Source organism: Mytilus edulis, chromosome 8, assembly GCF_963676685.1.
Source record: "Mytilus edulis chromosome 8, xbMytEdul2.2, whole genome shotgun sequence".
Classification (NCBI taxonomy): Eukaryota; Metazoa; Mollusca; class Bivalvia; order Mytilida; family Mytilidae; genus Mytilus; species Mytilus edulis.
Window position 1 is genome coordinate 70541009 of NC_092351.1, and position 22515 is coordinate 70563523.

Genomic DNA, 22515 nt, shown 5'->3' on the forward strand with positions numbered 1-22515 from the left:
GCGAAAACCAAGAAAAATGCTTATTGGACCCTTTTTTGGCCCCTAATTCTTAAACTGTTACTGTAAGGACCAAAACTTCCAAAATCAATCCCAACCTTCCTTTTGTCGTCATAAACCTCGTGTTTAAATTACATAGATTTCTATTTACTTATGCTAAAGTTATAAAACTTATTGTGCGAAAACCAAATGTCTACGAAGGACGACGAGGACGCCCCTGCCGCTGACGACGACACCAACGTCATACCAATTTGTGGTCATAAATAAAATGGTGCCTACGAAAATAAATAAATAAACAAGAATGTGTCAAAAGTAACAAGTATTATGATTGATGTTGTTAAACAAGTTGGGTGTTTGGTGTTGTAAAACAAGTTGGGTGTTTTGGTGTTGTAAAACAAGTTGGGTGTTTTATGTTGTAAAACAAGTTGGGTGTTTTGGTGTTGTAAAACAAGTTGGGTGTTTTGGTGTTGTAAAACAAGTTGGGTTGGGTGTTTTGGTGTTGTAAAACAAGTTAGGTGTTTGATGATGTAAAACAAGTTGGGTGTTTTGGTGTTGTAAAACAAGTTAGGTGTTTGATGATGTAAAACAAGTTGGGTGTTTTGGTGTTGTAAAACAAGTTAGGTGTTTTGGTGTTGTAAAACAAGTTGGGTGTTTTGGGCTGTAAAAAAAGTTGGGTGTTTGGTGTTCTGAAACAAGTAAGGTGTTTGATGTTGAAAAACAATTTGGGTGCTTAGTGTTGAAAATCAATTTGGGTGCTTAGTGTTGAAAAACAAGTAAGATGTTTGGTGTTGTAAAATAAGTTGAGTGTTTGGTGTTGCAAAATAAGTAAGATGTTTAATGTTGGTTAACAAATTGGATGTTTGGTGTTGTATAATAAGTTAGATGTTTGGCCTTGAAAATTAAGTTGGATGTTTGATGTTGTAAATATGCAGTCACTTCCTGGCCAGATGAGGATAGTTAAAGAAAATTCCTCATGTAGAGAGAGTTCCATTCTCTCAACAGAATAATGAATCCTTGACAATCATTCAAAGAAAGGTATCCCTGATAGATACTATTCAGAATAATGGTCTGATAAAAAAACAGATTGATCTCATATAGAATTTATTCCACTTTTTGTTTGATAGTCATTATAAAACGTAATAAGCTCAGAATCTATTCTAGGTGTCACCACTGTCAGGGCATCACTAAAATGTTTTATTTTCACATGCTTAGCATCAATGTTTTCTTGTAAAGCACTCATAGCTGCTTCATGGCACACAGCACAGATCTGAAAAAGAAAAAGGTTTATAAGCTATTAAGAACATGTACATGTACCTCCTAACACGAACAATCATAAATTTGAAAAACTTGAACAGACAGAACTCACAAATTCAATTCCTGGTCTTTTATTTGTATAGGGAAATTGTAAAATAAATGGACAATAAAATGTAGAATAAAGAAAACTAAGTGTAACTTTAGAAATATTCTCTGAAAATATTTTTGAAATAAGATCATTCTTAAAGGAGTTGCAGATTGAAGAATGATCCCCAAAAAATTAAACTGCAAGTTTTGATTATTCTTGCAGCTTTGTTTCATATAAATATAAGTGATGCTTTCAAACCTGATTTAATGTCACTCAAATAGTGCAAGTTAATTTTTATACGTCCGTCCGTCCGTCCATCCGTCTGTCCGTCTGTCCGGCGTAAACATGTCGCACCGTAACTTGAGAACGACTTATCCAAATTTCATGAAACTTAATATAGTTGTTTCTTATGATGGTCAAATGATCTGTATACTTTTTGGTGAAAATAAGATTTAAACTTTTTGGGTTACGGCACTTTATAACTAAAACAGGGGTGTGTTTTTTCCACATGTTGCACTGTATCTCAAAAACGATTCTTGATTATGACTTAAAACTTTAAACACTTCTTAGTTATATTAATCTCAATATCTGTATACTTTTTGGTGATGATTCAAAATTTCATTTTTGAGTTATTGAGTATTTTGTAAAAAAGGGGGATGGTTTTTTTACATGTCGCGCCATAATTCAAAAACTATTCATGATTATTGCTTAAAACTTTACACATGTCTTTGTTATATTAATTTCAATATCTGTATACTTTTTGGTGATGATTCAAAATTTCATTTTTGAGTTATTAGTATTTTGTAAAAAAGGGGGAGGTTTTTTTTTACATGTTGTGCCGTATCTCAAAAACGATTTATGATTATTGCTTAAAACTTTACACACTTCTTTGTTCTATTAATCTAAAGATCTGTATACCTTTTGGTGATTATTCAAAATTTTATTTTTGAGTTATTGAGTATTTTGTAAAACAGGGGAGGGTTTTTTACATGTCCCGCCATATCTCAAAAATAAGTTATGATTAATTTTTTTAAACTTTACACACTTCTTTGATATATTTATCTAAAGATCTGTATACTTTTTGGTTTTGATTCAAAATTTTATTTTGGTAATATTTAGTTTTTGTAAAAAAAACCAGGGTGGGGGGTTTCACATATCCCGCTGTGTCTCTAAAACAATATATGGTTATTGCTTAAAACTTTCTCATAAACTATTTATGATTATTGCATAAGACTTCCACATAAGACGTCGGGCGTATCATGCGCTCATGGCGCAGCTGTTTATTTATATCATCATAATTTCTGATATTGTACACTGAGAACCAAATCAGACATCAAAAAAACATTAATTTTGTAAGGGTCTTTATAATACATTTTTTGTACTTCATTATTTCTTCTTTAGTTTTGTTTTAAAATTCTACATCTATCAACAATACTTTTGTCATCAAGCCAATATTTTGTAGAGTTATTTGATTTATGACAATACATTATTCCTGTCGCACTTAGAGACTGTTACACACACAACTTAATATTTCTTTAAACAAGGAGTTCCACAAGTGGAGCAGGGACTGTTAAATATCCTAGAGCATCTGAGATCATCCTTAGTTTTGTTGGTGTTTGTATAGATCAAGCTTTGATTTTATCAGGATTTTTGTTGAATAGGAATTTGTTAGTTGTCTTTTTCAGGGTTTTCATATTTTGGCCATCATATTGTCTGTATTTTTTTTTTCACCCATGATATTTTCCCTCTCTTTTTCTTTTTATTACCTCTGCTCCAGAATATCCCTCAGTTTTCTGTACAATCCAATCCATGTCTACAGAACTCTCTATTGGCATTTTACACAGATTAATTCTCAATATCTCATGTCTTGTTTTTTCATCAGGTAATGGTACATACAGAATCCTATCTAATCGACCTGGTCTCATTAAAGCCTACAAAATGATAAAAACAAAAATTATATCTAAGCCAAATAATTTGACTAAAAAGGATTTATCAGGCAATTAAATTTGATAGTATGCCATTTAGAAATGATTGATAATATTTTTAATTCCAGATTAGGCTACATAAATCTCCTTGTTTAAAAGATGAAATTAAGAGTGTTGAACAGAATTTCTTGTTTTAAAAAATTATTTTGAAGAAGATAGGCACTTAATTTTCCATTAACTTTCCTGAACCTAAAGGTGGGGTTATATGGTTATTTTTTAAATTATCACTCCGACACTGCTAGATGGATGCATTCTAGAATGAAAAAATTAGGATCACAGACTTTTGGCTCTGGAGAGCCTGGTGTACTCCAACGTGTATTTAAACAAGCAACTTTACACAAAAGTAGCAGCTCATTTAAGTTTAGCAATACTGTGAAAGTACTTTTATTTGTGGGGTACCAATTTTCGTGGACGATTTTATCCACGAATTTAACTGTTCAACGAAATAAAACAACCATTGTCCAAAACAAAACATTGAAAGATCCCCATGTAAGTTTGACTACTAATATGATATAGAGAATAGATTGAATAATGCCAAGTCTGAGAATACTTTAATAGCAGTCACAGAACAACAACTGGCAGCATGCAGGATTATACCAATTTAATCTTTGATAACCTCAACTTAACAACTTTTGATCTTTTAATTCTCATATAAAATATTTTTATGGATGAAAGTCAGATTTCCAGTATTGATACACTGGTATGATAAAGTGTTCATTATATATTTTTATAGTTCTCGTACATATGGGTAATAATAATTTCATGCTGGGCTTGATTTTGATAAGAATTATTTGACAATTCAAGATTCATTTATGGCATTTGTTTATGTTACTGTTTTCTTTAAGTGACAAGTTTATGGCCTAATTAACACCTTTGATTGTCTTTCATCTGTTGATCACTTTATCTTGAGTTAATTAGTGTTGTCACTACGATTTACACGGGTCAATGTTTACTTTGCAATTTCCTTCCATCCATACTATTTGTAACCTTCGTTTCAAAAGGTTTATTTTTTTTTTAAACTAAAATCCATGAATTTAAAAACCCACGAATATGTAAATATTGCCCAAACCACGAAAAATTGATACCCACGAATTAAAGTACTTTTACAGTATTTAGATTCAGTGATAGGTTATAGTTGCATAACATAACACAAAACATGAAAAAAAATCAGTTGCCGTTTACATTACAACTGGTATGACTCAAAGATATTATTCTCTATTAAGTCATGTACTTGCAGTAACATTAGTGACATTATTTAATCTTCTAGCTTTAACCTCACTTTATCAATCATTTTAGTGACAAATCTTAACCTTTCAATTTTAACCTCACCTTGTCAATCATATCAGGTCTATTTGTTGCAGCTACAATCGTGACATCTTTTAACCTTTCAACTCCATCAATCTCTGTCAATAACTGAGCCAGGACTCTGTCACCAACATTACTGCTCCCACCAGAGCTATAAAACATTTAAAATTCCTATCATTAAAGAAAGAACAAAACAGTCTAATCAACATGTACAAAGAACCCTTTATAATCAAATTACACTTATAATGAATAGTTGTGCTAAATAGTCTTTTCCCTAAAGAGTATCCATATTCTTATGTATGGTTCCATTATCCAACATTGTCTTGTTTTATTTTGTCTTACATTTTTCATGTTTATGCCTAACTATACAACATGTTTTATCTCATTATTGAAGGCTGTGCAGTGACCTTCATTTACTTCTATTTAAGTCATATTTAACTCTGTTGAATAGATGTCGCATTGCCAATTATACCATATCTCCTTTAAGAATTAAATGAGACAAATCAAATATCCAATGTTTAAGACTTGACAACAATGGTTATATAACTGTCAATTTTCCCTCAACATTATTTCACAGCAGAAAACCATAAGGTTCATCTCTGGTCATTTGTCCTATACATTTGTACAAAAAACACCCTAATTACCTCCCCCTTTCTACAGCCAAGGCATCAATTTCATCAAAGAATACAATAGATGGCGCTGCTGCTCTAGCCTTTCTGAACACTTCTCTTACTGCTCTTTCTGATTCTCCAACCCATTTGTTAAACAGCTCAGGTCCCTGTACAAATAAAAACAATAGGTTCAAACTTCAAAGATGACTTAGAATGAAATTCAAAACAGTGTGGCTGTGGCCATTGATTGACACATTAAATTCATCCATTGACTGGGACAATTTACGTGAATGTTTGTCTGTAACGACCACTGTTCACGATGTACCTACGATAGACATTTAAACTGTGGGGTCACCAAAGGTTTCTTAACGCCTTTAATTATAAAATAATTCGAAAAATTAATCAGGAATAACCTTTATGTTTTGATTTATATAATTGATGTATATCTAAACATCGTGTTATTTCTGATTAATTTTTCGAATTACTTTATTAAGGTGTTGAGAACCTTTGGCGACCCCATAGTTTAAGTGTCTTTAAAAAGTACATAGTGAGCAGTGGTCGTTACATACAAACGTTCACCTAAATTGTCCCAGTCAATGGATGAATTTAATGTGTCAATCAATGGCCACAGCAACACTGTTTTGAATTTCATTCTATTTAAAAAAGAGGGATCAATTTTGAAACTGCCTTAAACACAAATTGTTAGCATGTTCCCTTAAGGCCATTTTCTTTTGTTGTTGTCACTATTCTTTTACATTTTTTTTTCTAATACATGTAGTGGAATCCTAAAAAAATATAAATAATGATTTCCAGTATTAGTGCCAATGTTTCATTGGTTGACATTATCATACTTATTTTATGGTTTTAATAAATTTTGAATACAAGCCATTTGAAAATTTCTTCGTAGTTGAACTCTTAAACTCATTGATAACAATTACCCATAAGATCAATGGAAATTACCACCCTAATGTGAGGGTACACAAATTGCACCTATTTTGACAGTTTTTTAACCTACGTTTATTTATGCTTTAGACAAAAGTTTTATTATGTGTTTATTTTGTAGATGTATCATTATTCACTATATGGTTTCACCAATTTAATTTTGAATTCATATGGAATCATAGAAAAAATGGTCTGAACTGACCTCCAAACCATCAATGATTCTGTAATGAGGAGTACCCAAATTGCATCCATGCTTAAATTCGCATCGTCAAACGTTGAATAACCGAGCTTTTGTTTAATTTCTTTAAATATTTTGAACAATTGAATATTAGTCCATGCTTACTCTACATTTTTTAAGAAATGGATACGTGTAACATATTGTATTTGCTAATTTTAAAAAGATGACGTTTTGATGGCGTCTCATGGCAACGTTTCCGTAGATTTCCTCTGCTATTTTTGCTAAATAGGTGCAATTTGAGTACCGTGACGTTCAGGGCTTTCCATTGAAGCCGGTAGCCGGCGGAAATCCGCCGTTTGCGGTAGATTCCAGTGCCGGCTACTTCACTGACAAAAATATAAATTACAAAAATATCTTTTTCAAATGTTTACAGGCAGCCAAGAGACGTCTTGTCGCAAAGTCGCGATCACGATACACAAGGATGAAAATCAGTGTTTACCTTGGGCTAAATATAGTTCACATGAATTCAGGTCACTGATTGGTTGTCTATTTAAAGTCAGAATGCATCGTTTCTTTTCAAAGATAACAAGAGAGACGTTCCGGTGGTCATTGAACGATAACAATTGAGACGTTCCGATGGTCATTAACTCGTTTGCTTTTTTTTTTTGGCTTTTAAAACGTGAAGACAATCAGATAGGATGACAATCTTATGTTATGGAATAATAGCAGTCAAATTAAAGAAAATATAGTAGATCATATTGTTTAGAATCTGGAAAACAGTATCTTTAAAAAAGTTTTGAAGTTCATTTTTCAAAACCCACGTGGTGTTCAGAGAATCAAGATCAAAAACGAAAGTAGAATATTGTCGACTCGACCTCAAATAAATAAAATTTCCAAATGATTTATGTATCCGACTTATTGAACAGTATACAAAAAAAGCGAAAATCAGAGGATATATCAATTTTCTGTCAATGCTTGAGAAACAATTGTATGATTTAAATACGCGTAACAGTCTTTATAGAGAAAAGGGGGGTCATTTGTTTACAAATGCACGTAGTTATGCAAAATAAATCCATCAAGATTTCTAACAAACCGAATTATTATATAAATAAAACTCCTATAAAAGTAAATGAATTTTAAGCATAAGGTAATAAAATAAAAAACTATAACAAAAAAAAAAGAAATTTCTTTGAGATTTTTTTTTTTTTTTCTTTAATTTCATACATAAAAAATGGTCATTTGAAAGATGAAATTAGGTGCCAGGAGATTGCGAGTATGCAGGATTTTAGCTCTATTTATGCCAGAGCTTCTGGGGGCCTTGAGCGGCCTCCAGACCCCCTGCCGTAAGGCACAAAGCTTACAGCTTGGTGGGCGTCCGGCTTCGCCGAACGCATGTTACAGCCGGCTATTATTTTAATTGAGCCTTCTACTTCAATTTCAATGGAAAGCCCTGGACGTTATATATATATTCAAAGTTGGCATAGTACAAAAACAAATTGACATACAACATAAGCTCTACTGAGCTCACATATCAACGAATCCACAGTATGATAAAAAGCTTAAAATTACCTTTATTGCAATAAAATTGAGTCCACTTTCTGTAGCTAAGGCTTTAGCAATCATGGTTTTGGAACATCCTGGAGGACCATACATCAATATACCACGTGGTGGACTAATTCCCATCCTCTCAAAGGCCTCAGGATGTAACAGTGGCCATTCTACTGCCTGCTTCAACTTTAATTTAATTTCTTCTTGTCCTCCAATGTCACTCCAAAGAACCTTAATTGAAAATTATTCTGTGTTTTATTAAATAGGATAAATCAAATAACAAATTTGAAAGACAGCACTTTACTGGTCCATATTACAAGATTGTTAATCTACAACAGGCTTAATATCTAAATGTCCTATTACTTGTATCATAAAATGTCACTACAGAATACACAAAAGTGACATTCAAATTTTAAAAGGCATTGAAAAAACAAAATTCCAATAAGTATTTATATGTCAACTATGATTAAGAACAACTATGCCCTGAGTGTAAAATATTCCCAGTGTTTAAAATATTTCAAAATGGTAAATTAATAGTTAGTCAATTCAAATAACCAAAAAAATTGTCAAATTAATATTTTTCCATGTGCCTATCAAAAAAAGTCTGCAACTTGAAATCCTAGTGGTTATTTCTTTTAAAAATTCTTTTAAAATGATGATATCTATCTTTATTTTTACAATAAGTTTTTTTCTAAACAAGAATGTGTCCCCGGTACACGAATGCCCCACTCGCACTATCATTTTCTATGTTCAGTGGACCGTGAAATTGGGGTAAACCCTCTAATTTGGCATTAAAATTAAAAAGATCATATCATAGGGAACATGTATACTAAGTTTGAAGTTGATTGGACTTCAACTTCATCAAAAACTACCTTGACCAAAAACTTTAACCTGAAGCGGGACAGACGGACGAACGAACAAACGGACGGACGAACGAACGGACGCACAGACCAGAAAACATAATGCCCCTCTACTATCGTAGGTGGGGCATAAAAATCAATCAAAATACCGAAGCCTGCAGTGTACATTTGAATTTGTAGATTATGGATTCATTATTCCAGACATTTTGCAATAATACCTGAGGAATCTCTAGCTGTACTTCTCTCATACCACTAGGCTGTACCATTGTCATGGCAACAGATATATCATCTTTAGTCACACTAACAGACACCATTTGATTCCCACCATTCTTTAGAGTTCTCTTCAAAGAGTTCAAACTAGCTGTTGTATAACAGAAAATAAAATCCAAATAGATAGAAAACAAGAATGTTTCATGGATGCCCCACTTGCACTATCATTTTCTATGTTACAGTGGACTGTAAAATTGAAGTTTAAACTCTAATTTAGCATATAAATTAGAAAGATAATTTCAAAGGGGACATGTGTACTAAGTTTCAAGTTCAACGTCATCAACCGCAGGGCGCAGCTTTATACGACCGCAGAGGTCGAACCCTGAACGGTTGGGGCAAGTATAGACACAGCATTCAACCTGGATACAGCTCTGAATTTAGATTTTGATTAAATAGTTGACACAGCATCTATAGGTTTCTGACACAGAATGAATGTGGTCTAATGAACTTAAATTTTTTTTTGCTTTTGAGCAATTCACTATACTGTTGAATATTAATCCTCTTTCAATTTCTGAAATCTGAAATGAGAAAAATGAACCCCCCCCCCCATTTTTTTTCACCTCCCCCTTTCCCTTATTCCAGAAATGATCTCAATTCAAATTTCTAATGGAGTTTGCAACAATAACTACTCATTTAAATATATCATAAAGTATTAAAATAAAAAATGTCATACAGTCATGGTTATAGTAACTTCTAAAAAAATAAATGGGGAATGTGTCCAAAAGGGACACAGATGATGCCCCCGCTAGCATATAACAAAAAAAAATCTTCAACTTTTCCACTTGTAAAGGGGCATAATCCTAGAGTGGTAATCAAAGTGCTTGTAATCACTGAAGGGTAAAGATTGCTTAAATTTATCAGTTGGTAGTAAAAGTGCATTATTTATATGCATATTGCAATGTAAATTTTATATAGCATTGATTTAAGTTGATTCAATTATTATTCTGGACAAAGAAAGATAACTCCAATTTTCAAAGAAGATTCATAAAGCATTGGTTTTATGTGATTAAACAACCATTCTGGACAAAGAAAGATAACTCCAATTTATTGTTTTAAAACTACAAAAATGCTTGTTTTTGGCCCCTTTTTGGACCTTTATTCCTAGACTGTATGCCCCATAACCTATAAAATATATCCCAACCTTCTACTTATGCTATTAAACATTGTGGTACAATTTCAGAACAATTGAAATACTTATACACAACTAATTGTCTTGACGCTAGATAAATGCTTGTTCTGGCCCCTTTGGGCCCCTTTTTCCTAAACCTTAGGGAACATAACCCCAAAAACCAATCCCAAACTTCCTTTTGTGGTTATAAGCATTATGTTAAAATTTTATTGATTTCTATTTACTTATACTAAAGTTATTATCCGGAAACCATCCGTCTTCGGACGACAACGCAGACGATGACATGATACCAATATATGACCGCAAAAAGCAAAAACGGTTGTATAAAAACTACCTTGACCAAAAACTTTAACCCAAAGCAAGACAGACGTCCTGACAAACAGACAAAAAAGAGGAAGCACAGATCAGAAAACATCATGCCCCTAGGTGGGGCATAAACATCCTTGTCAAACAATAAGACCTGAAAATGCCTACAAGGTACAACTGAACATCTTAACAAATATTAAATCATTTCTAAATACAGAAGCTAAGCTATACTAAATAGTATCTTGTGGAGAGTTGTCTCATTGGCAAACATAACACAACTTCTTTTTCAATTGATGAATTGACTAATGGACAGAGAAAATGGGCAAATAAATGGACGAGAACCTCAAATAGGTCATTGTTACATGTCACTTCATGAGTTGGGTTATGATAATAAAATAATCCTAAAGAATAGCAAAAATGGACTCCCTAAGAATCTTTATGACTATGAATGATTTTGTGTTCCCTGTTGATTTAAAGATTATTTTTGGTTAGGCCACACCAATTTAATTCCTTTTTTTTTGTTTTGTTTTGTAAATATTATAAAAAGATATCAACATTTGTTTTTTAAAATCACATTCTAACCTGTTTATAATGATTTTAAACCTATAAGCACCCCATAACACTGTGTAAATATCTGTGAGAATATTTGTTTCAGCATGAAACGTGGGGGTGCTCTGATATAAATATATAACAGCGGAAATACCTGTACAGAACAAAACATTGGTTTCTTTCCCCTTACTTATATTCCCTATCAAAAAATGTTCGTTGTTAGAATAAAGTACAAAGAACTTCTGAACTTCTTCAACTGCAATTATATTGTATGCTGGCGAAACAAAACTATATATAGCCGCTGCATGTTTATGTACCTGTCCTGATTGATTCAGGGGCCTGTCTTCAGCAGTTATCGTTTGTAGATGGGGATCATTGGTATTTTCCCGTTTGGATATATAAATTAGATAGTTGGTTTTCCTGTTCGAATTGTGTACACCAATAATTGTGGGGTCCCTTAAAGCTTGCTGTTTGATCTGGATCAAAGCCCTTTGTAAAAGGCCGTACTTTGACCTGTGTTTGTTATTATCAGGTTGTGAACAGCCCTCCCTCAGACTTGATAAGGGGTAATTTTACCGTTGTAGAAAAGAAAAAAATTTAACCAAGAATTTGTAGTGCTAGTGCTAGTCTGTGCTACTACACAAAACCTTTGAAAATTTGGATTTTTTTTTTACACAAAAAGAGGAGAAATACATCATATTTTAAACAATTTTTCTAAAAGAGGGGTCCACTTATTTTGAATATTATTAAAGAATCATTAAACAAACTGTTTATAAAGTAAATGTGTTAACATGGTTTAAGTCCAGGAATATTACAAAATTCTTGGACATGTTTTGACCATTTAATACAAGGCCATAAAAAAGAATAGGTTTGTTTGCCCAAACCCTACCTACCCAGAAAAAAGCTGCCTACTCAAATTCTTTTACTGTCCTGATTTGAAGAAGTTTTTTTTAATCAGATAGGCATGAAGACTAATAAACACCCGATACTTCAATTTCTTTTTATGAAAAAAGAAAAAAAAATGCCTACCTACCTACCCACTGTCTCAACCTTTGGGTAGGGTTTGGGCAAACCAAAATATTTTTAATTGAGGCCCAAGATAGATATATAGATCTTTGGGAACATATGAGCCCTTTTCTACTAAAAGATGTTTTTTTACAAAGAAATATATTATGACTTTAAGATATTGACCCCTTATAAAAGGGATATTTACATTATAACATTAAGCGGTTGTTCCCAACCTGATTATGACTTAATGTAGATGGAGAATTGGCCCATTGTATGTCACACATACATAGACCAGATTTAATTATACAGTTATTTCTTGGTGAACATGGTGAACAGGGAAAAATACTTCATAAATTAAAGAAATGTCAAATTACAAGTCATAAATATGAGTTTTAATATTGTCAAAACCTACTATTTTATGTTTACAAAAAAAATTATAATCGCTCGCCTTTACTTTTCCAGCTTCGCCTGAAAATTTTTCAAATCAAATATTTTTTTATTAAAATTTTCAAATCGCTCGCTCGCCCCAATTTTTGGAGACCAAAAATCCGTAGAACAAGAAATTAAATTGGTGTGGCCTTATCATATTATTTATATAATCAAAGAGCAGATTGCTCTGAGGGATACGATTGCCATTGTTTCATTGAAACATGTATGCATGTAGCTGGATAATATTATTTTCAAAACTAATTCAAATGACAAACAGACATGTAAAATAGTTGCAAAATAGCCAAACCCGGATAAAAGTGTATGAACAATGTAATTAGGTCTATTGTGTTTTATTTTTGTACTATCAATACCAAGTTTACTTTCCACAGCAGTCACTGACTGACTCAGAGTGAGACAATGTCAGAGATGTCAGAGAAGGTATTTTATTTCACTCATTGGTTATTAGATTTTATTAAGTGTCTGTTAGCGATGCGCCGACGTATAGTCATCAATGTGCTGATGGATCGTCGTATGATGTAGATGTAGATTTCAATTCGTATCTTATCACCTTTTTCCCTACGTTAATTCTAGGAGGAACCCCATTCCTAACTCTTTAAATATTTAATTTCCTTTGGGTCAGTCATTATGGCTCCTTTCCGTACACATTTATCGATTTAAATTGCATTCGTTTTTAATATAATACGACGTTTATTGACAGAACGAGCTAATACTCGACGTCTTGTTTATATTCAGAATTCACGGAAGTTACTGCCGGAACGGAGACAACTCGAAACGATAATATGGAAGACTCCATTTCGCCTGAAGGGGGTGTTCTACGATGTGGAATATATTTATTTTAATCTAAATGATGCATATGATTTAAAATTATGCAACAACAATAACCCTCAATAGCAGACATACATAGAAAAGATCCCATGAGTTATAAATTAATTAATTGAGTGGGGAATCCAGAGCAACCATTCAATCTAAAACCCCTTAAAGTCAAGAAAACTATATGCATGCGCATAATTTCCAAATCAAACCCTGGGGCAAGATATATTAAATCAGAGACATATAAATACTATACATGTCTCTGATTAAATGCTTATTAAAGGACCTAGATGGTTCTCAATTTCTTTATGGAAGTACAATCTCAAATATCAGTTTCATAACGGTAACATATAAGAAAAACTCCACTTCAGTTCTCATATGACAGAAATAGATTTATCGGTATTCAGAGAACTCTCGCATTTTATCAAAACTGGGAATTCCCTCTGACGTGTTTCTAAATTTATAACTACACTAAATATAAATACTGCTTAATTCTGATTTTCCGTGTTGTTAAAAACACGCATCGAAGTCAAGGAAATTATCAAACATGAAGATTATGAAAAGAACATTATAGGAAAGTTGATTAAGTTCAATCCCTTTGTTTGTTTTTGCCTTTTAAAGCAAGACAATCATAAGAATCTGAGATGTTCCTTAATGTTTAGAATAAAACGATTGACGTGAGGGAAATTGCTCTGAGCCACCGGTATAAGTCTACAGATTGCTTGAAAGCTATCGTATCCAAAAAAATCTAAGCAGTTTTTTGCCTATCAAATGAAAATGTTTGCTTTTTCTATTTTCTTCACTGCTCTCCACCGAAGTGAACTAGTATGTATAAAACTATATCTTCCAAACAAGGGAAAATTTGTATATCATCAGCTGTAATTGCAATGCCAAATTCTAGCTTCGAGAAGTGAGTTACATAAAAAAAAAAAAGCCTGTACCAAGTCAGAAATATGACACTTGTTATCCATTCGTTTAATGTGTAAGAGATTTTTTTTGCAATTTGATAAGGGTATTTCTGTTTTTTTAATTTTCCTTGGAGCTCAGTGTTTTTGTGATTTTACTTTTTTCTAGAAAGTCCTATCACCATGTGTTTTGTCTACAACCCTCCAATCTTTGACCTTTTCATACCTTGTTGACAAACACTAGCAAGGTCTGCTCCAACAAAACCATGTGCTTTATCTGCTATTTTCAATATGATTTCTTTCTCTAAAGTATTTGGCACTTTCTGCAACAGCTTTTGTAAAATCTGCAACATAAATTAAATGTTATCTGACAAAGAAAATCTTTTTCCCTCCCTTTAAACTTTCTTCTCTTTCTATGTCTTTATCTGTATTATGTGTTTGCCTTTTCTTTTCTGCTACCTCTGCTTTCCTTTATATAGACACTTCTTATATATGTATGAAACATTAACTACTGGGTTGTTAACAATCAATCAATCTTTGTATGGTATCAGAGGCACAATGTGTTACATTTAATGAATATGGGTAGGAAGGAAAGTTCTATTTTCACAATTCTTAGCCATTTATGGTTGTGCGGTCATTTAATGTATGAAAAAATTGTTGGTTGTCAGAATGTTTTTTTAAATCCCTTTCAACATTCCCAAATGAATGGAACAGTCCTTATACAGCAGATGTGAACCAAGGGCTGTTTCCAAACAAATATCAGGTGGAGGCACTCAAATTAATTAAACATGTGTTAAATATGAGTTGTTGCATTTTCCTTAGAAATTTGTAAGAATTATACAAACGTAAGTAAAATGAGAATTTATCTGATTTTGGTGATCTGCCTAATATTCCCTTATGTATTTAATTCTGGAACAGCCATTGACAAATTCTTAAACAGTTGGGGGTTATACTTTTAACCTTGTGAATACAACAGGGACAGTATTATAATAATGTGTTACAAAAAAGATTTTTAAAACCCCAAAACCTTTAGCTTGTTTAGGTACTGTAAATTATCAAACTATTTTTGTTTGTTCAACTGTCAACTGCACATTTATAAAGAATATCAACAAATTTAGCAATAAAATTATTCATACTTTGTATCTTCATTTCTTTCTTTCTGTATTTTTTCAACATCTTTTAAAGCCATATCAAGCAGTTTTGAAGTTTTCCCTATTTAATTTGGAAAAGACCTGAATTTCTGTAATATAACTCTACCATTATGCTATCTCTGTTACAAATATTGTAAAGGGTGGTCGGAAAATTCATTATAATAGATATAGGAAGATGTGGTATGAGTGCCAATGAGGCAACTCTCCATCCATGTAAACCATTATATGTCAAGGTACAGCCTTATAGCCTGTTAAACAAAGTGCTTTAAATACAGTTATAAACTTGCCTCTCTTCTATCCTGTGATGTTGGGACTCCTACTTCAATTTCTTTATCAAATCTCCCAGGTCGCCTCAATGCTGGATCTATTTGATCAGGTACACAACAAGCAGCAACAACCATAATAACTTTATCTTCTCTCTGGTTCTAAAACAGGGTAAATGCAATAAGAAACAAACTGAAGTCTGCAACTGAAACCCCTGCTTTTTACACTTTAGTTTAATATTTTATTGGCATTTTAAGTAAACCTTTATCTTTTTTTTTAATTCTCTTTCTTGTATCATTCCCTTTTTATTGGAAACTTTCAAAATGATATATTAAAAAACATGAAAAAATACTTCTAAGATCAATATTATACAGAATAATTTATTCACAAAAAGAAGGATATTTTAACCAACCTGACTAATTCCATCCATCAATGTTAACATGGTGGCTACCAGTCTTTTCTGGGAGTCATTTTGTGTTTTATCTCGACTTGGTAAAATAGAATCTACATCATCCATAACTATTATAGATGGCGCTCTGGAAAAAATAACACAATTCTAAAAGATCTTTTGACATGAGGAATTCTGGTTTAAAGAGTTTTATTGCCATTGACTAAAAATCAAAGTTACTGCAATATGTGATGAAAAAATCTTTGCTGTTTAATTTTTAAATTTGAATAAATAAGAAAGCAGTCCAAAACATCACTTGTACATTTTGTGTATCTTCATGCAATTACATCATACACAATGCCTTCAGTTTTCCACAGACTACCAAATAGAAAAAAAAATCATACAAGTGCCATAATACTAACAAAAACACACATCTTAGAATTTGTCAATTTTATCAGGACTATGCAACCCAAAACAACGCAATCTGTTCACTTAAAATGAAATCAGGATATGAAAGAGCAGTACCAATGTGGTTCTCTCGATAAAGCCTTCAAACAAAATAAAAGTTTTCCTGGACATGTCTAATACCAATACTATTTTAATCTGATAAAACACAACTACCTTTCTTCAGCTTCCATGAATATATTTCTCAGTTTAAGTTCGGATTCACCAAAAAATCTGAAACAAAGAAAGCATATAAAATTAGGATGACAAATTTTACATTATTATTTGTATCAAACCACAAAGTCCTTTACAATATCATGGACACCAATATTATTAAAATATATATTCATTGAACTTTATCCAGCAGAACACACTAACATTAAAATTTAAGGAATCTGGTTTATTTACAGAGTTCAGTGCAAGCTTACAGGTAAAATTCACAATTAAAATAGATATAGTATTTAGCCCTGTGAAGTTGTGTATTATAAGCACCACTTTTCATCCCACCAAAATCATATGGTACTAAAATCACTATCATTGGATTGATCAGTTGAAAGTCTATTCTAAGTTCCTCAGTTTCATACTGGAGCAGCCGTAATCTATAGAAAAAGGGGGATATGTTGTAACACTTTTATTCCATATGCCCTTTAAAACTGGATCCCTGTATTCTATTAAGAACTTACTTGCTAATGACATCGGATGAGGATACACTTATTATATGTGCCTGGACCTCATTGGTTACAGCTTTAATCAACAATGACTTCCCAGTACCTGATGGACCATATATCAACACTCCTCTTGGTGGAGGTATACCTAAAACAACAAATTATCATAATTATGCTAATAGTCACTTTTTGTTTTTATATCTAAAAGATATTTAACTTCATTGAATTCAATTGGTTCCGACTGTCTTGACTCCAGAAAGTTTTTTTAAAATTGCAAGTATCGTCATGACATTTAAAACTTTGTGATATAAATTATTCAGGTCTTTTTCATTATTTAAGGAGCAATATGAATTGTGTACAGTATCAAACAAATTGCTTAAAATTTATTCAATTTTACGTCTGAGAGTGTGAGAACACTTATAGCAGGTTATCTCATGTCAAACTCTTTTGTTACCAAGAATTTTTTGGTGTCTTTCAAAATTTTTAAGAATTACCAGAGTAACATAAATATCTGTGACTAGTCCAGGTACAAAAGATTTTGACCAGTACATGATATCTAATTTGAGAATTTATTGTATTACCAAATGATTTAAAGAGTTCTGGTTGTGCTAGAGGAAGCTGAATCATTTCCCTCAACACTTTAATCTGTGATTTCAGTCCTCCTATCCAATCAAATGTCACTTTGTCTTTTATATCGTCCTCTTCAATCGGTTCATCTCGTAAAATCATCAGTCTCGTTTGTGAAGCTATTTTTGCAAATTTTTCATTCATCTTTAAATTCTGTTTCCCAGGAGGCTCTGGAGTTTTAAACATGTCTAAATTCCTTGGTTTAGATTTTGGAGTACTTGATATTGGAGAAGAATTATTAAAACTTTGATTTTCAGATGATAAAGATCTGTCAAATGAACTTGAAGGTGTACAAGGTGATTTAAAGGATGTGTCACATGACATGTCAGACATGTTCATTCCGGAAAGGTCATGTGATAGTTCATCAACATTTGATTGGTTGAGATTTTGAGTTCTTTGTATGGTTAGGTCTGTCACTACAAACTGATACATTTGTCCATAATAACTAATGTTTACTTTATTTCCTATTTTAAAACATTTTCCACCTGAAATAAAAGAAAAGCATGTAGTGTAGACAGGATAAAGAAACAAGCAGAAAAAGAAGAGGTGTCCTTTAATATTGAGTTTTTCAAACTAATTTTCATTACTGGAGCAACAATTAAGCTATATGTGTTATTTAGTTTTATTGCATTGGTTCTTTGAAATACTGTGTAAAATAATTTCTGAAAAATTTCACTCCTCTGTAGTCATACTAATGGCATGTTCAAATGCATCAAAACAAATTGAGAATGAGTCCTTGCATGCTATACTTTATCCTTTTATTTACATTTGAATCAGTGTATCGTCAGTAATAAAAAGAATATATTGTGTAGTTAATTAGAGAATTCAAATATCAGGAAATAAACAATTCATTACTGAACAACACTGATAACTAACTAATAATAGTTATTCATATTCATCAATTCTTGTGTTATTTGTTCACTCCTTGAATATATTTCTCTACCTGCATTATCCTACGATTATTTTGGTGACACTGAAGATAATAACAGCCTGTTTTCATCATGTACATGTATAATTAAATCACATCCTTGTGTGTGATACTGACTTTAAATGGCAATACTTACATAGTTTATTTCTGACAAAATCTTGAAAGCAACTTTCCTCTGGTGGAAACCCATCAGTGCTGCATTAAAATGGACAATCTGATTCAAATATTTATCAGTTAATATTAAACATGTTAAATACACAAAATAACTAACTATGTAGTTTGCATCTTATAGCAGTACTATACTTCACTAGTTTATTCAATTTTCTAAATCTGCAGGGAGATAACTCACATGTCTTGTGTAAATATTCGGTTAATATAGACACATTCTTTACAGTTTTTTGCATGGTGCCATTTTTAGAGATGTCACACTCTAAATTCCTAAGTAATCAATGACAAATTAAAATTTAATCAACTTTATTAAGCCAAAAAAATAAAAATGAAAAGAAATTCTCTAAAAAATCTTAATATGAGGCCAAACAAATAGTATGTGTGTTTACTGTCACATGCTGAAAAAACCCAGGGTAGGTAGGTACATTTGTAGGTATTTTTTTTAGTCTATTGGAGCAACATTGTGACTTTAACAGTGCTTAATCAATAATGGCCAAAAAAACTTTAGGGTAGGGGATAAAAATTAGGGTAGGTAGGAGTACATTAAACACACATACTTTTTTTTGTGGCCTAAACATACTTTTAGTTTAAACAATATTTATTCAGATAAATCAACATTAAACATATTATACAATGAAATAATATTAAGGATTCAGAAACAAGCAATTTGCTTTTACAAATCTGTCTCCCTACTTTTTTTTGTGGCCTAAACATACTTTTATGATAAACTAGTCTAAATGTTTTTAGAGGGTGAGTATTCACAGACACATTTTTGGAAATGATAAATGAAAACTTTGCAAATTATAAACAATTTAAGAGCCATAATTGCCATGGCAAAAACTTGACTACATTATGTAACAGGGGCAGATGCAGGAATTCTCCCCCCCCCCCCCCCCCCCCCTGGATCCGCCACTGTGTAAAACACTATCAAAGGACAAAAACTCGTGAATTATTTAACTTGGTTATTGTAGCAATCAATGGGAGATAACTCTTGCTAATTGCAGAAGTATTGTATTTCACACAATAATGATTTAATTAAAAAAATACATTGATACTGATTTTTCGAATACATAAATCATTTTCAAAATGTCTCCCGTTGAAAGTGTACAGGTATTATCACTCACATATACAATAACAAATGGTAAATCACTCTGTTCAACTGTAAAACACTTAAGACAACAAATAAAACCATGTTCATTTCTTACAAAATAAATTTTCTGGTGTACAGGAAACATTTTAATATTGTTGATGTCTTACAAAAATCATTTTCTGGTGTACATGTTACATTGGTTAATTGTTCATTTCTTACAAAACAAATTTTCTTGTGTAAAGGTATCATTTGTTAATTTTTTGTGTTTTACTCGTTAATACAAAATAAATTTTCTTGGTGGTTATAAACAGTTAACATTTGTAAATTGATCATATATTACAAAATAAATGTTACCTCTGCTTCAAGCAGATCTCTGAAGCTGTTGGAAGTCCGTAGTTTAATGGCTCTACTGTTATTTTTCCACTAGATTCTTTCTCTAGCAACTTCACTAAATTATCTGGTACCCCAACTGATGTCTGGGCCATGAAAGTTGAAGGCCAGGCTACACTGACATACTGACTGTCCAATAAACATGGTCGTCCAATGGCAAGTCCACTATATTTCATTGTACTGGGATGAACAACTGTAACATTGTCACTTAAATCATGAGGTAAACCAAGCTTCCCAACTGAAACAAAGCAAACAAAATTTGTTTATAAGGTTAATACATTTGTACTGATGATACACAGTCAACTGTTCAATAAAAAAATATGACCACAACTTGGCATCCCTCTTTTGATGCCTTTAAGATTTAATGTTTTTTATTACACTGTTGAACTTTAATCTACATTGCTTCAGAGATGCATTCAATATGTCTAGGACTCATAAGAAGCTTGTCTTTGACAATAACTTTGTATTGCATGTATTGCTGACCCGTTGATGTTATTTGTTTTTTGTTGTTGGATATTTTGTTCATAATAGTATACCAAGTACTTCCAATACTACTGTAAATTCAGAAATTATTGCGTGCATTTATTATTGCGATTTTGTCAATTTCAACTTAAATGCGATTTTAATTTTTACGATTTTGTGAAAAGTCATGCTTTATTCAGTTAAAATATGACAAAATGCGAGTTTTAATTATTGCGTTTACAATTCTGTCGCAATATTCGCAATAATAAAAACCTCGCAATAATTTCTGAATTTACAGTATTTAAAAAGAAAAGTGCATGTTTATCTACTTGCAAAATCATCTTGTATGGTCCTCGTCATATTTTTTTGGACAATGTAAACACCATTTTTGGCCTTACATGTATCAAAAAGTACATTGTATATAAATAAACAATCGTTTTAAGAGCTAGTTTCACAGCTAATGTTTGTTATACAGTACACACAAGGTTATCCATTCAAAACATTCTCTTCCTGCCTCTAGTGTAGATTCACTGTGAAACAGGGTTTTATTGGTAATTTGACTTGAGATCACTTGTATTTATGACCCTGTAATATATTACCTACATAGAATACACAGAAGGATATCTTTGATAAAATTTGGACACATCTATCCCATTTAACAAGAGATAAAGGATACTACAACAGACACAGGTAAGTCTGCCTAATATCTTGACTTACATCTCAAAATTCACAATATGGGTCTGTTGAAACAAAACTTTAATTAGACAAAAGAGATTGTTTCAGGTTCCTGAGCACCTGAGATCACCCCCGTGTTCGATGGAGTTCGTGTTGCTCAGTCTTTGGTTTTCTATGTTGTGTCTTGTGTACTACTATTTGTCTATATATGTATTTTTGTTTTATAGCCATGGCGCTGTCAGTTTATTTTTGATCTATGACAATGTATGAGTTTGAATGTCCCTCTGGTATCTTTTGTCAGACTTGTCCCTCTTCTATGTAGGTCTTATTGGGGTCTAAGAGCGATGCAGGATTGCAGATTTTTTTGTTAGCGTGACACGTGAAAGTTAAATAATTGTGTCGTGAAAACTGGAAATGAAGTCTAGCTGGACACGGGAAATGACAAAAATAATAAAAAAACTGCTTACGTACATTGTGTAAGGTAGATATATGAATCTGACAAAACATTTAGCCGGATCTTGAATCAGTTCCCCCTTCTATGATGATTGAACCTGTGAAGTGGAGCGGTTGGTAAACATGAAGTGGGGCGAGCTGATCATAAAGGGGCGTGCCCCTGTGATTGATGGTAAAGTTGGACAAGTTGGTAGACAAAAGTGTGGCGAGTTGGTGGGAAAGTGGGGCGACTTGTCTTGCTTTCAAAACTTATGATGATCTATGATGATAACCTTCTAATGCATTCAAATGGGAAATGAATGCATTGAGTTTGTTTCCATTGATGCTGCAACTTGTGTATTTGTTTTGTAAATCACATTCATTGGGATGCTTTTCAATGTCTTTATGAAAAATCAAGTGTTTGCATTTCACACACTGAAGCCATTCTTGTTTCTGTTGTTTTGACTTCGGGGGCATTTTTACTGTGCCCACGTGTTTATGTTTACAAATACTACTGGTTACTTCCGACCGTTTCTTCAACCGGGAACCTGTTGTATTACTCTCTACATAACTAAACTGATAGTTATCTTTTACTCTTTGGTTTATTATTCAAATATTTGATTAAACTTTAGGCAA

General features: G+C 32.3%; 1 protein-coding gene across 2 annotated transcripts; it reads right to left on the bottom strand.

Annotated features, from left to right (window-relative positions):
• Window positions 1–1081: 1081 nt before the first annotated feature.
• On the bottom strand, window positions 1082–22434 carry LOC139486166 (ATPase family gene 2 protein homolog A-like). 2 transcript variants are annotated; one of them, XM_071270952.1, is made up of 15 exons: window positions 22316–22434; window positions 20275–20548; window positions 18799–18857; window positions 17689–18219; window positions 17126–17255; window positions 16620–16676; window positions 16023–16146; window positions 15634–15771; window positions 14422–14539; window positions 8987–9129; window positions 7930–8139; window positions 5274–5407; window positions 4654–4780; window positions 3106–3270; window positions 1082–1264 (listed from the first exon to the last, which is right to left on the bottom strand). In XM_071270952.1, exons 2-15 carry the CDS (start codon window positions 20484–20486, stop codon window positions 1088–1090), a joined length of 2325 nt encoding a protein of 774 aa, XP_071127053.1. In that variant the 5' UTR covers window positions 20487–20548; window positions 22316–22434; the 3' UTR covers window positions 1082–1087. The 2 variants fall into 2 exon arrangements, with proteins under 2 accessions (XP_071127053.1, XP_071127052.1); XM_071270951.1 differs by having other exon boundaries at window positions 22173–22429.
• Between the last annotated feature and the right edge of the window lie 81 nt (window positions 22435–22515).

Excerpts from the sequence above, each read along its gene's own strand:
- LOC139486166 (XM_071270951.1), bottom strand. The coding sequence starts at position 22,356 with ATGCCCCCGAAGTCAAAACAACAGAAACAAGAATGGCTTCAGTGTGTG. Across the intron at positions 9,130-14,421 it reads TGCTAGTGTTTGTCAACAAG|CTAGTTTGAACTCTTTGAAG; the intron begins GTATGAAAAGGT and ends GTTATACAACAG. Across the intron at positions 8,140-8,986 it reads TACAGCTAGAGATTCCTCAG|GTTCTTTGGAGTGACATTGG; the intron begins GTATTATTGCAA and ends TTTTCAATTAAG.